At 38.8% G+C, this 13,942-nt stretch overlaps 1 protein-coding gene across 7 annotated transcripts in view; it reads left to right on the top strand.

Annotated features, from left to right (window-relative positions):
• Positions 1-13,411, top strand: part of LOC109057481 (poly(rC)-binding protein 4-like) — an 82,768-nt gene extending 69,357 nt beyond the window's left edge. For 3 of the 7 annotated variants that reach the window (XM_042749286.1, XM_042749285.1, XM_042749287.1), the window contains 6 exons: positions 2,052-2,123; positions 5,241-5,282; positions 5,499-5,577; positions 8,008-8,063; positions 11,051-11,220; positions 12,979-13,411. In XM_042749286.1, coding sequence (XP_042605220.1) covers positions 2,052-2,123; positions 5,241-5,282; positions 5,499-5,577; positions 8,008-8,063; positions 11,051-11,220; positions 12,979-13,312 — 753 coding nt within the window. In that variant the 3' untranslated portion in view covers positions 13,313-13,411. Of the gene's footprint in view, positions 1-2,051; positions 2,124-5,240; positions 5,283-5,498; positions 5,578-8,007; positions 8,064-11,050; positions 11,221-12,709 lie in introns of all 7 variants that reach the window. The other 4 variants (XM_042749288.1, XM_042749291.1, XM_042749290.1 and 1 more) reach the window with 4 other exon arrangements.
• The last annotated feature ends 531 nt before the right edge of the window (positions 13,412-13,942 follow it).

Here is a 13,942-nt window from a genome sequence, read left to right as displayed (position 1 = left end):
ATTTCAATGAGTCAAAATATGTTATGTATGGATATATTTTGTGTGTGTGTGTGTGTGTTATGAATTTCATTTTTTTAGATAGGGTGTACCAGTGTAAGTTTTAAACTTTAACTGCTTAAAGAACCAAATATTCCATAGTGCACCTTTAATAATTGTTAATGTGATCAATCAAAAAAGTTACTTTTTTTTTCAATAATGTACTCACCATAGTTTTAAACCTGCATTACTTTTTCCTTCTGGGAAAATTTTGCATATCCTGGCCACTTTTTTTAAAATAATAAAAGTGAATGAGTTTCCAAGTAAAAAAATGACAGAATTAAATGTTTGGCCCAACTATTCCTTCAAATCATTTCATTTTTGGTCGAACTATTCCTTCACAGCTTTGTTCATACTGTTCACAAATCTGATTTGTTTTTCAAATCCAGTGTTCAGGACTGGCTGTCCAAAGTGACATTTTGCAAGGAATGAAATTGGAATCCATTTGTTCAGACAATATAGTCAATGTCTGGTACTGCTACATCCATTGTGAGAGTCATGACGTAGGCATCATCATGGTGCCAAGAGAGTTGTTTCTTTTACAGCTGAAATTAGCAAGTTGTCATTGTGGATGTCTTTTATGGCTTCTCACCATGGTGTTAAATTTAACAGGTTTACAGTATTTAATTTTATGAATGCATGCATTTGAAACTATGAATGTATTTAAATCAGGTTTTATTATTATTATTATTATTATTATTATTATTATTATTATTATTATTGTATATCAATCTAGTAACAGTGTTTGTATATATCCAAAAAAAAAAAAAATGCCTGCGTGAACAAGATTTAATTGTCTCAAATATAACCCTCATAACTAGTGCTGGGATCAAGCAGTTCCAATTAATATCACTAAAAACAAACCCAACATGTAAATATGCTGTGTGCACTGAAAATACTTAATATTCAGTTGATTTAATATTCTAGAGTTTCATAAAGCACCACACAGCTGCCAGCATGCTGCCTCTATTTCCTTTAATAAAAAGTGTCTGTCCATCAATGAAGGGTTTTGGTTGGGACAGTCTGTGTTTATGAAATATTTCTAAGCTTGTTTGTTGTGTGTTCTCATTAATGACATGGACTGAAGTCACGTAAACAAAGTATTGCAAACATGAATAAATACATCTAAGGTTTAGTTCCATTTATTAGGTTACACTGTTATGAATCTGTCATGCAGCTAATATCATATTGCGAGATATTCTTACAGCCTCAATAGACCTTATTCAGTGTGAATGGCATGTTTAATATGGCACAAATGAAAATGGGATCCTGGAATGGAAGTATATATTTAAAACCTGAAACACAACTGAACAAATGTGTGTGTAAAAAGTGTTCACAAGTCCCAGTTTTGTCTGAAGATATATTTTGAGTGCTTCAACTAAATTTGTTCATAAAACCATTCTTACTTAAATTATCAGATTTAATGGCCTTTGAACAAACTGTGCTTCCATCCTTCACAGCCTTGTTTTCATCCCAATCAAATAAATATGCCCTCTATCCTGACTAAAGTCTATTGTTACACTCTTTAATCTATCGTTGGCACCGTTACTCACTTCACATAATTCTCTAACACATCTCCATAAGAGAGTAGGAGAGGCCGTTATGTTTATTTATGTTGACACAGATTCATTATCAACACTACTATGCATGAATAACAGTAGCATTAAGATTAATCAGGCTCATGAATATTCCTCACCATTAAAAGTATTGTGAAGTCTTCTGACAATAGTGTAATTAATCGGACTGGCAGAAACTTTGACGTGCACTTATGATGCATCGTCTGTTTGATATATTTACCTGTCTGTCATGATGAGTAAGATTAATGTGTAATAATGAAATTAATGTTCATTGCTTCATCTTTTTTTCAACGCATTTCTGTCTGTATTCAAATCACACCTAATGGTAATGATAGCAAAATTGACGCTAATGTACATGCGAAATATGCATATTCGTACGACTAATGACATGCGAATGAAGCCTTGGTTTGTGTCTCTGTCCCCTATTTGCCTTTTTAAGTTTTCGAAACTTCAGAGTTTGCGTCTCACCCGCTTTTCTCAGTGGCTCAGGGCGGGCTGGATCTGCAACAAGTGAGTATGATTTATCCAAGACGGATAATATAGGGAGCCGTGCTTCCTACTCTTTCTTTATTTGACTCTTTCGCCCCTGCATGGAGATGGGAATTCTGTTCCCCTCTATCATTCCTCCTGCCGCATGTTGCAGCCAGTGTCCTCCCCACTTGAGCAAGGGAGCGAGACTATACAGCAATTACTGTTTTTAGACATGAGATTGTTTTTCCACTTGACATTCAGTTCAGGCATGGCTTTACCATCGATCCGCTGCAATTGATTTTTTGCTGAGAACTGAGTTTTGACTTGATTTTGTGAATTTGTGTAAACTTTACAGGTATTAAATATAGGGTGTCCCCCAAGGCTGTGGCTTTGGTCCTATCATGTTTACATTTTAAAAGATTTAGCAATATTTTTTATTATTTTTCTGTTTTCATGTAGCTCACATACAATTATGAGCTAAAAAAAAAAAATTATAATAAAAAAAAATTATAAAAATAGAATGCAACATATTATAAAATGTATGCATCCATACATTTTGTGAGGAACTGACCAAATTTTAAGTTAATTTTCATCTTGTTTGCAAACAACTTAGTTTTGAGGTGTATAATTTACAGTGCGGAAAAAAAAAATATCACTGTTCTTCAACAGTATGAGGTGCTTATCACTGATGTTTCTGTGAGAAACAATTATTCTGGATGTTTAGTTACAGGATACTCTGCTGCTGTGGGAAGTTCATTTGAGGATACTATGATGGTGTGAATGACTGATAATCTCTCAATTTAATGTTCAGGTCTTCTGGGCAGACTGTTATCAGAGAATGTGTGCAAGTTTTACTATGAAGATTAACAGGAACAGTTGATAGCATCACCTATCCCCCCCATTCCCAAGTCAGCAGTTAAACACAGTGGTGAATACATTTTTATCATGGCCTGGAGACACAATATGAAGGTTAAGACTGTTAAGTGTCTATAAAAGGAGTATTTCCTAAAAAAAAAAAATTTACCAACCTTTATGTGATTGCAAATCTGTGAGATTTTTGTTTTTCTGTGAAACCCAGAAAAGAGGTTTAGCAGAATGTCTAAGCTGTTTTTATTTACATAAGCACACATTTGCACTCACACTTTGGTTCATTTATGAGACGTGAGAACCAGTGGCATTTTGTTGTCGCTGTTTGCTGGCATGACACATATAATATTCCAGGTCTGATAAAGAGCTATGGCGGAGGGCAAACATTTTTATTAAAACAGCTAAAATTATGGTCTGTTCCTCATACAAAACTGTTTTATGACTTTAATAGTTTTTTTGAGATTGACATTCCCTGGTCACTTGCCTGCTTTTGTTGTATGGAAAACAACCGCATGAATATTACTGAAATCATCCTGTGTTTTGAGAGTGAATTAATGATGGCAGAATTTTCTTTTTTGGGTGAACTGTTCCTTTAAGTGTCAGCCGCCTCTGACTAATGCTGATGTGAAGGCTAAAAAGGGGAACCATGTGACCTTCCAATACACACACACTACCTCAAGAGCTGTAAGGACGAGGTGTCAAGCCCGAGCACTGACATTCTCTTAAACGAGCGAAGATAAATGCTGTCTGCCAGGAGACGGGACTGACATCACCACGGCTCTCGCTAATGAAGGCACCACGTATGTGTGTGTGTGCATAAGGATTACGCAGCGTTAAGTGGCTCAGCCAGGCGATTAATGCTTTTCTACATTATTTACGAGCATTTTGAGCTCAGAGAACAGGAAGGAAAGAAATAATATGGAAATGACTGAAATGATGAAAGCTCTGCCTCCTTTTTGCTACCTTAAGTCCTTACCCGCTAGCTTTTGAAACCAAGTAATAGTTCAACCAAATTTAATTCCAGTTTATTTCCTCAGCCCTCAAAAAGGTTAGGAGCAAAATGAGGGTATCAGGCTCCAGAAATAAATTGCCATTAAAGAGGTCCATATGACTTAGGTGCTATATTCCAAGCCTTCTGAATCAGAAATAGACCACAATTTAAGTCCTCAATAATCAGTTGCGAAGCAATGAGAGTAGTGTCATATCTTTCGTATTCTGATGTAAATCCAATATCCAATTGCTCCATTGAAGCAAGCAAGCTGTATTGTTAACATTGTAAGCACAAACTGAAAAGGAACAGGAGGACAAACAATAAAGATAGCAAAACAAAATGGGAGCCTATCAGAGACATTGAAGGGTAGGGGTGCCAGTCACGTAGCAAACTCTGAGCTCAACTCCGGAGACAAGATAAATCCGTCCTGACAAAGAAGGGTCATGTTTTCTCCCCCCTAAACAATGTTTGCCTTGAGAGCCATGACCAATCATTTTCATTAACTTGGCTACCAGAGACACAAACTAGGGTTGCTCCTCAACATGGACTGCCATTTCTGCATCACTGATCTTTTTTATTTTATCTTTTTTTTTTTTCATTTTATCCTCCCTCGGTTTCTCTCTCTCCATCTCTCTTCCATGTGTTTAAACTTTTAAACAGGCTTATGCAAGAGAACCTCTGGGAACAGCACACAGCGTTCTCTGTAGCTTTTGCGTCTGGCTATTTGGCTTCTCATTCTCTTTGATGAAGAAGCCTTGATTCAGAGATCTTCTAGTTTCACATATGTCCCCTTTAGAAAGTTGAATTATAAAGGTGGGAGGGTGGTCTAGATGGTTAGTTCTGGCCTGACAAGTTGACAAGTGCCTAAATACCTTCTAAAATCAGGCAACAGGAAAGAGAAGACCAGCAAACAACTCTAGGCTTGTATGTTTATATCTTCTATAGATATACACCAAAACTTACATATCAACATACATTCATAATTTAACAGCTTCAATGTTTAGCATGTGCGAAAGTTATATACCTCTTTAAGGATTCGACATTTCTTTCAATAACATTAGGCAGTTTTGATTTACATGCTGTTAAATGTTTGATGATAGCTTCTACCCAGATTTCCTGATCTGAAGATTCTGTAGAAGATTCATAATAGTGCCCCTTACCGTAAAACAGTGAAAACATGGATTGCCAGATGATGGGGAAAGAGTTAAATATTTATGAGGAGCTTAAAAAATAATGATTTAATAATATGTTCTAAGTGTATCTTTCAATTTTAGCACTTGTTGCCATTTCTTTTTCAGGCTTATACTGTACAAAACCAATACGGCATTCCACACTCAGAGGTAAGAAGCTTTAGAGAGAATTTCTGAAAACCATCTTCATACTGCATAACTTCCATTAGTTGGGTGTTCTTTTTGTAAAGTAAATGAGCTTGTTTTACAATTGTGAATGAACTATACAGTATGGTTAAATTCTCAGCTGTGTCTTTTGATGATAAAACCCTTTCATAAAATTTAAATGACATTTCCCTCCCATTTTTCTTTTTTTTTTTTTCTCAGTTGGCCAAGTTGCACCAGTTGTCCATGCAGCAGGGTCTTGCCCCCATGGCTCAACCAACGGCCACCCAAGTTCTGCCTGGTATGGTTTGCCAATCCGAGTCTCTTTGAAGAGGAAGATAATGGTTGGGATGGAGGCAGATCACACAAATTATGGGATATACAGTGGCTTAGACTGTAATCAGCTTGTTTCCACCTTGGTCACACAAGCAGGATTCCCCTTTTAAACTGTTCACTAGATGGTGTAGCGGTGATCTAGTTATGTTTTTAAAGTCCAGGAACAGTGTGAATGCAAAAAGTAGGTTCGTTTTCCATTTGGTTAACCTTTACTCTACTTCTAATTGATCTAAACTTATAGAGAGAACTCTAGTACAAAAACAACGTATATTCACCCAGAAACACAAGTCTACTTTAGCAGCGCTAAATCTCCTCGTACAGTGAGTGTGGATGTGACACAATTCCACCTGAGAACTCAAGCTTAAGTACATGGAATCAAACAGACCTCCCAAAGGCCATCCAAGTTCAAGGTAACACACCTGAGCTCCATGGAGCATAAGGCACATGCAGATTACAGCTGCAAAAATGGGGCCAAGCTTTACAAGGCTCCACAGTCAGCTCCTGGGGCTTCTCAGAGGCATGACAAATGTCCAGCTAAAGAAAAAGGAGGGACTCTCTTCTTTTCTTGCACCTTCACTTTTTTCCCTTGCAGAGAACCAGACATCCAATTATACAGCCACCCCAAGATATTCAGCGATGTCTTTCAAGTTGTATGAAGTTTCCCAACATTTACCAAAGGCTTTGTTGTGTAGGCCCTCTAAAGCCAACAGACTGTTAAATATTACGTAAATAAGCACTTTTGGAGCAAATGTGAGAATCAAAAAGCCCCTTCAAGGAATTGATTGGTCAAAACAAATGTAATAGTTGCCCCCTGCTGCTAAAACTACAAGAGCACATCCTATCATGATATGGCTGGGGAATTCGATTGTGTCTGAGGTAAAAAGCTCATCAGTCAAGCCAATGTTTCAGTCTATTAAATAGGCCCCTGTTGGGTTGGGAGGCACTGCTGGGTCTGGGCCTCCTGCTGAGACAGGAAGTAGATGGAAAGAGAAACAGGGTAGCTCTGTGCCCATCTCTGTTGAAGAAAAAAAAAACATATGCTTGTTAGGTATGTTTTGAAGCATAGCTGCTGGTTTGAGCTGGTTTAAGCTGGTCAGGAGCTGATTATGTGCTGGTCCTAAGCAACTAGTTCCTGCTCAGGACCAGCTTAAACCAGCTCAAACCAGCAGCCATGCTTCAAAACTTACCTAACCTGCTGTTTTTTTTTTTTCAACAGTTTTTTTTAGAGTTTATTTGATAGCATCCTGCTAATAGATAATAGAATGCTTCAAGGAATATTCTGGGTTAAATACGATTTAATCTAGTGCTGGGTGGTATACCGGTTCATACCAAATACCGGTGTTTATTTTTCTTATGATATGAATTTTTAAAATACCACAATACCGTTGTCGTTTAAACAACGTTCGGAATGCGACACTGTTTGAGAGGAGTCTCTTTCACTGTTGCACTGTGGTGAGGGAACAGCTGTATGTGTTACTAAGCATGAAAGTTCTGAAACGGCATGAACAAAATTAATACCATCATATACCATGAAACTGGTATAATTTTGCAAAATACTGTGATATACATTTTTGGTCTTACCGCCCAGCACTAATTTAATCTCTACCGAGCATTAGTGGCATAATGTTGATGCACAGGCCTACAGTAGGTTTTGGTTCTGGCTTATGATCAAGCTAAGAGGCTCTTCTATGGTAAACCCATTTAAAAGGGTTATGCTTTTTTTTTTCAGAGGTCACCAAGTTTAAGTGGTTGATCAGTTGGCGAGTGACTATTGGGATATGACTGTTAAGGGTATCCTGGTTAACCAGCCTGCATAAGCTAATGGGGACTTAGTTGAGTTGGTTAACCTTGTTCTGAAACAGCTTGACCACTTTAGGCTGGTTGTTGTTGTTTTTTTTTTACAAGATGCAAGGATAAAGAACTTTTATGATTCACATACCATATATAATTGTAAAAAAAAATCAGGTTGTCCCTCCCAAACTCATGCCATTATTTGAGGTACTGTTGCTGTTGATTCAATTAAACAGATTGCGATTTGGTTTGATGCTGCTGATTTGGTACAGTCCTGCTTTTTAAAATAGCCTGAATAAGTTGAAAAATTGTTTTAGGCTGTAACTTCATCGTATCAGTGAATTAACCTGAACTATTTCACTTTCCTTCCTTTAGGTTGTTATTTACAATGAACATACAAAAGAGTAAAGGGAGAAAGAAATGTGCTGTGCATGATGGGTGAAAATAACACATCCTAAGATAACTCTTATCCACATAAGTTCAGAGGAGCTTCTGTCAAATTTAGAAGAACACAAATGCTGAACAAAAAGAAAGGGAAAGAAAGTAGAAAGCAAACAGTGAATTCTCTTATGGTTTGTTAACTTGGTATCTATTCCTCTTCCAGCAGGTATCGAGTCCAGTTCCCAGACAGCATCACAAGAACTTCTCATTCCAAATGACGTAAGTGCAAAAATGTCTTTTTGCAAGTATCACATTACTCATGCTACTCATTGATATTCTGTACAACAGCACTTTTGCTTTAGTAATAATGCTTAATTATGTTTATGTTGTTTGTGAAGTCATTATTAAATCCTTGAGGATGGTCAGATCTTTGTTTTAGACTTAAGTGCTTTCTCTAGAAAGGCCTTTTGTTTTTTTTTAAGAGCACACTTTGGCCAAACAGAAATCCAGAACTTTTCTTTCAAACACATCGACTTGTGTCTTTTATCTGTCCACCCCCTGCTCTGCTAGAATAGCTTCACAAGATCCAGTTCAATCCTGTCATGGCATCTGACATGCTTAGCACTCCTCTGCTGTCAAAACAGAGACAGTAAATAAAGCCAGAGCCTTTTGTCAGAGCTCTAGGTTGTGGTACATACCCGCACCCCGGGGGCCAACGAGACGTTCCCTTCATGCCTTCTGACTGGGGCTCCCTCTCGCCTCCACATCTCCCTGAGATCGCAGGATTAATTGACTGGCGAAGGGCCCAGACATGGACTCTGACCATACGCAATACATACATTGAGCTCCCATTGTTTTGTTATTTTAAGCCCTCATGCCCAACTAGTAATAATCTACAATTAAGGCAGAAACTTTTAGTTAAACGGTGCTGTTCAAATAAGTTTGTGTATTGTCTGATTTTTCCCATTATCTCACTGTCTCGCACCAGTTAAACACAGTTTATATTCTAAAAAGTCATAGTAATGTTCTTTATCAAAATGTTTTTGAAAAAAAAGTGCATGTCCTATATGAACTATTACTTATTCATTTTGTGTTGCTGTCAGTAAATGTAGTTAGTGACCTTTTCAACAACTATTTTTAGAATATGCCCTGAAATTTGAGAAATATTTTAGTTATACAAGCCAAGTGCTATTATACAAATGAGTGTGAAGCTTACATAGTGCTTACATCAGCATTTTAGATTTCTTGCGCAGCTGTAAAGACTTGAGTGGATGCATTATCTAGAGTGATTCCGGACAAGCAAATTCATTGACTACCTTGATGCACATGAACAAGAACCCAGCTCTTATCACACTGACACCAGCTTCAAATAAATCTTGACTTTCTGAATGCATTCATTAGGTGCTAGACCTCATTTCTAAACCTCAATATACATGGTAAACTTCAAAGAAACTTCACCAATTTCTCCAATCAAGGGCTAATTTAGCATGCTTGTACATTCATATTCCTGCGTAAAGCTATAAACGGCAATGGAAAGTATGTATTATCGAAATTCCCTCACAGCGATGCAATTCCAAGGCAAGGCAACATCAAACAGACATCAAACGCCTGGCAGACTAAGTTGTTTATCATTCGCAATCAGGTTTCTCTCTATATAGGAGCAGTTTCTCCATGGTGAACCATCCCTCTAAATCGGTAGAAACACGTTGCAATTAGATTGGGATCGCAGAGCGCAGTAGTGGATGCGGAGACTGCCCTGTGAGAGGTGGATGCAACCATCAGCGATTCCAGTTTTAGCTGGCAGGAAATGTGTTCATGCTCCCCATACTTTCAAAACTAAGACCTATTCACCTAAAATAGACCTGTCTTCAGCTTGACTAGGGTATACATACCTTTCTCTCACTTCGGACAGATTTGACCCCAAGCATGCACCTTGATTTCAATAGATACAAAGAAATCAATAAAACATAAGTATTTGTTTGGAACTGGTAAACTTGACGGTTGGAGGAGGGTGTGTGGGTGTCAATACTTTGTTTCGTTGATATGTTGCTGGAGGATAGATAATTCATAGAGTTTAAAAAAAAATGAAGGATATCAGTGGGCAAATATGTGGTGCAGTGCAGAGGACATGCTGGAATCCTCTACGTCAGGGTGGCAGTGAGACCTGGCGGTCGACTATAAGCACTTAGCCACAATCAGCTGAGCCATTAATAGCCCCTGGGCACCAGGGAGAGCGGTGTGACGGATCAGGAGCTTTGACGTTCGTATGACTCGTGAGGAAAGGAATGCTTTGTGGAGCAATTCTTGCTCACATAATCCAACTCACACTCAAAGTGAGGGTTGGGGGCTGGGATGCAGGGTGGACAAAATACAAGCTGTCAGTCATTTGAATGACAAACCGTTAACTCATCCCAGTTGGGGTCACTCCACTTTATCATTGTCTGAGCTTGACACCAAGCCTTGAGGTCACCCAACCCCCTTGGTCCACTTCCTTGTGGACACCTTCCACAGAAGGTACAGTAATCTGGATTCATACAGTAGGTTTTGGCTGTGTTGGATTGCCTCAAATATTAAAAAAAAAAACTTAATGCTGCCACAGTAGGGTGAATTAGTTCACCACCTGCTGTTGGTTTTAACTGACCGCCTGCAGAACTATTAGCAGATGCTTGTTACAGAGACAATGCCATGCAGAGCCACAGTCATCTTAGGCCCAGATGAACAAATGCAACAAACTAGCACCTCAAAGTCAACCATGATGACATGCACACAAAGAGAGATTGGAGTGTTTGTCAAGGAACGCATTATATACAGATGAGAGCGCAAATACTGTCCCTGAAATCAATAATCACTTGGGCAATAGGACCAAGTGTATGCCATATTTTATGAATTTCTGGATTGCAGTTGACCAAACTCCAGGGAAATTATCCTGATGTGGAATCTGAGTGACACAATTTTAGTTTTCTTTAAACTGGCTAGGCTCTCATAATGTTTATGTTGCAATATGCACCATGAACATTGGTGTCCTATCCTGTTCCCGGAGGACCACTGTCCTGCAGAGTTTCGCGCCAACCCCAATTAAACTCAATTGAATCAGCTAGTCAGGGTCTTCAGGATTTCTAGGAACCTCCAGGCAGGTATAGAAGTGTATGGACTTTAGCCCTCCAGAGGCTGGATTAGACACCCCTGTCTAAGAGGGAAATAGTGCCCAGGAATAGCTGTTTATAGATAATGTTTATTAAACTGATTGGTCTTTTCTTTCCTCACAGCTGATTGGTTCAATAATTGGCAGACAGGGTACAAAAATCAACGAGATCCGTCAGGTGTCAGGGGCTCAGATCAAGATCGGCAGTCAACTGGACAGCACTAGTGACCGACACGTCACCATCACGGGCTCCCCAATCAGCATCAACTTGGCCCAGTATCTAATCACATCCTGGTAAGCACTGGAAGCCATTCCATCATAACAGAACTAGGGTGTTTGAACTTGACCATTCCATTTGTTTATGCGGCATACTTTACATCATAATGCTGTAGAGGACCCTGAAGTAGAAGACCCAGACAAAACCTCTGAAATTTTCAATCAGGGGTCTTTCCAGTCCATAGTTTGCTGGCCAAAAGAAGCACTCCTGAGCAAAAGCATTGCACAACTACAAAGCAAGGAGATGTGGTAGGAAGAAGCCAGACTGAGGGATTAATTGGCCAAGTTTCAAGCCAGAAGCTTGTTAGAGCTTAAAGGCAGAGTATTTTGGCTGCCTCATAGACAGACTGTAATTTTCTCCCACGAGATCTATGTGGTTGCAATTTGATCAAATGTTGTGTCAGGCAAGAAAGCAGTAAATTCCTGACAGCTCAGTTCCTCAGCGAAGACTTCTCCATCAATGCTGGTGCAAAATTTCATTTGCTAATGTAACAAAATTAATAGTTCTGTTCTTTAACCAGGCTTATAAAAACGTCAGTTCAGTTACCATAAGGAATTTGCAAAAACCCTTATAATAAATCTGAACAATTAAAACTAATCTTGTTAGTAAAGTTCAAGTCAGTAACAAAAAGACGACCATAATTTATTCTGTGGACCCGAGCATATGCATTAATGAATAATAATGAGGAAACAGAATGAGTGGCTTCTTTATTTATTCTCACATTTCTGTACTGGCTAGCAAAGAAATTAAGATTTCTAACAGATGCAGTGTCATGTGCAAAATAATATATTAATTCTTCTAGCATATTATGACTCAGCAGGTTGACAAGAGAGCAATAATTGGGTCTTGAATGAAATATTTATGCTCGTCTCAGGTGTGTTCAACAAGCAGACCGGTGCAGAATGTCAAACTCACTCTGAGAAGCCCCTCATTATTTTATTTGAAATATGTTACTCTGGCATCCTGCATGGACAAATTATTGTTGGTTTTGGGAAAGCTTTTGTTGTTTTGTTTCTGTCTTAATATTATTGATTTGAGTGGTTTCCCCATCAGTTGAATTCCTATCAGTTTGGTTTTTGACAAGTGACGGCAACAAACGCCGATCCCAGAGCAACCGAAGGCACTCTACTTCCTTACTTCAGAATACTTCCTTAATGAGTCAGCTCCATCAAGCCACTAAAAATCAAACATGATTATTCATGTCCTGGATGAAGTCTGGAGACGTCACCCCCAATCTGTGTCACTCTCAAACTATACTTCCTCCGAGACAGACGTCTCGTTTCATTGCATTGCATCAGAGCGTTCTGCATATTGAACACACCCCATACTTGATAAAGTCCTGAGAAATAAGTTATATGCCCCTGATATATACGTTAATGGCAGAGCACATTTGATTACATGCATTTGTCAACATGGTACTCAGTGCAAATGCATCTTTTTGACGACTTGATAAAAGATAAAGGAAATGCTACTGAAATTGAAATCATTTTGTTTCTTTTCCCAAAGCCCCTACCCAAGCCATCACCCTGAATTAAACAGCTCCTTTCCCATGAGTGCCAAGGTCCCCCCTCAAATAATCTGTTGCAACCACCAGCAAAACACACCTCTCTTATGATTTTTTGTTTCTGTTTTTTGATTCTTTCTTTTTTTTTATTTCTCTCAATTTTTGTTTAACATGTCTTTTATTTAACCTTCTAACCCTTCTCCATCCGGCTCCCCTCCCTTGTCCCTCCACCCTCCTCTCCTCCACCTCCTTCCTTCCCTCCCTCGTACAGTTTAGAGACCGCCAAATCCACTGCCCAGTCCTCCTCCATGTCGACCCCTGTAGACCTCAACATGAGCTTCACCCAGACTGCTCCCCATGCATCGTCCTCTGCCGCAGCCCTGGCAGCGATGGGCGGCCTGCCCCACGCTCCAATCTTGGGCGCCCCCTATACCCTCCCCCTCTCCAGCCTCCTGGGAATCAAATCCGTCCCCTTCCTGACACTCTCGGCCCCTGCTGCAGCCGGCGCTGCCCCCGCCCATGGCTCCTTGGCCTCCTACACCGCAAAGATCTCCTCCGCAAACGGCATCAAGAAACCAGAGCGACAAAAGTTTGCGCCCTACTGAAGAGGAACTACTGAGTACCTCCTTTGTTTCCGAGAGAGGAATACTTTGAGGGTTCTTCTCTTCTAGCCTGATGTAGCGGTACATAAACACACATTTCCTAATTATCTTCTCCTTAAAAAAAAACTAGTAAAAAAAAAAAAAACATTAAAATAATATCATAAATTTTAATTTATATTTTTATATAAATTAGTTTTTTGGCTGAGGTAGCCGCTAAAGCCATAGACTATACCTAATCTCCTTTTCCCCGAAATCTTTACACACGTTTATTGTCTGCTCTTATTTATTGATAATAACGAAATATTCCCGCAAAGAGTTTATAACGTAGAACACTGTTGACTGATGCTAATCTCTTATGTATCAGCTTTTATACAATGATGTCTGTGAATGCTTCTGTATACAACTTCCTGATTTTTTTTAGAACTCTTTAAATGATGTATTAAAACAAAATATGAAAAAAGGAAATGTTTTTAATAATGACAACAGATCTAAACCTTGCTCTTGTGTTACATTTTTACGTTTTGTTCACATTCGTTTTGAAATGTTATTTATTTTATTTATTGTGCGGAGTGTTTCTTTTACAGTCAATGTTTGTTTTCTGTAACTGCTGCAGGTAAAAAAAAAAAATATTTT

This window comes from Cyprinus carpio, chromosome B22, assembly GCF_018340385.1.
Source record: "Cyprinus carpio isolate SPL01 chromosome B22, ASM1834038v1, whole genome shotgun sequence".
NCBI classification, from domain to species: domain Eukaryota; kingdom Metazoa; phylum Chordata; class Actinopteri; order Cypriniformes; family Cyprinidae; genus Cyprinus; species Cyprinus carpio.
The sequence above is the reverse complement of the archived record's forward strand: the minus strand, read 5'-3'. Positions and strand labels throughout refer to the sequence as shown.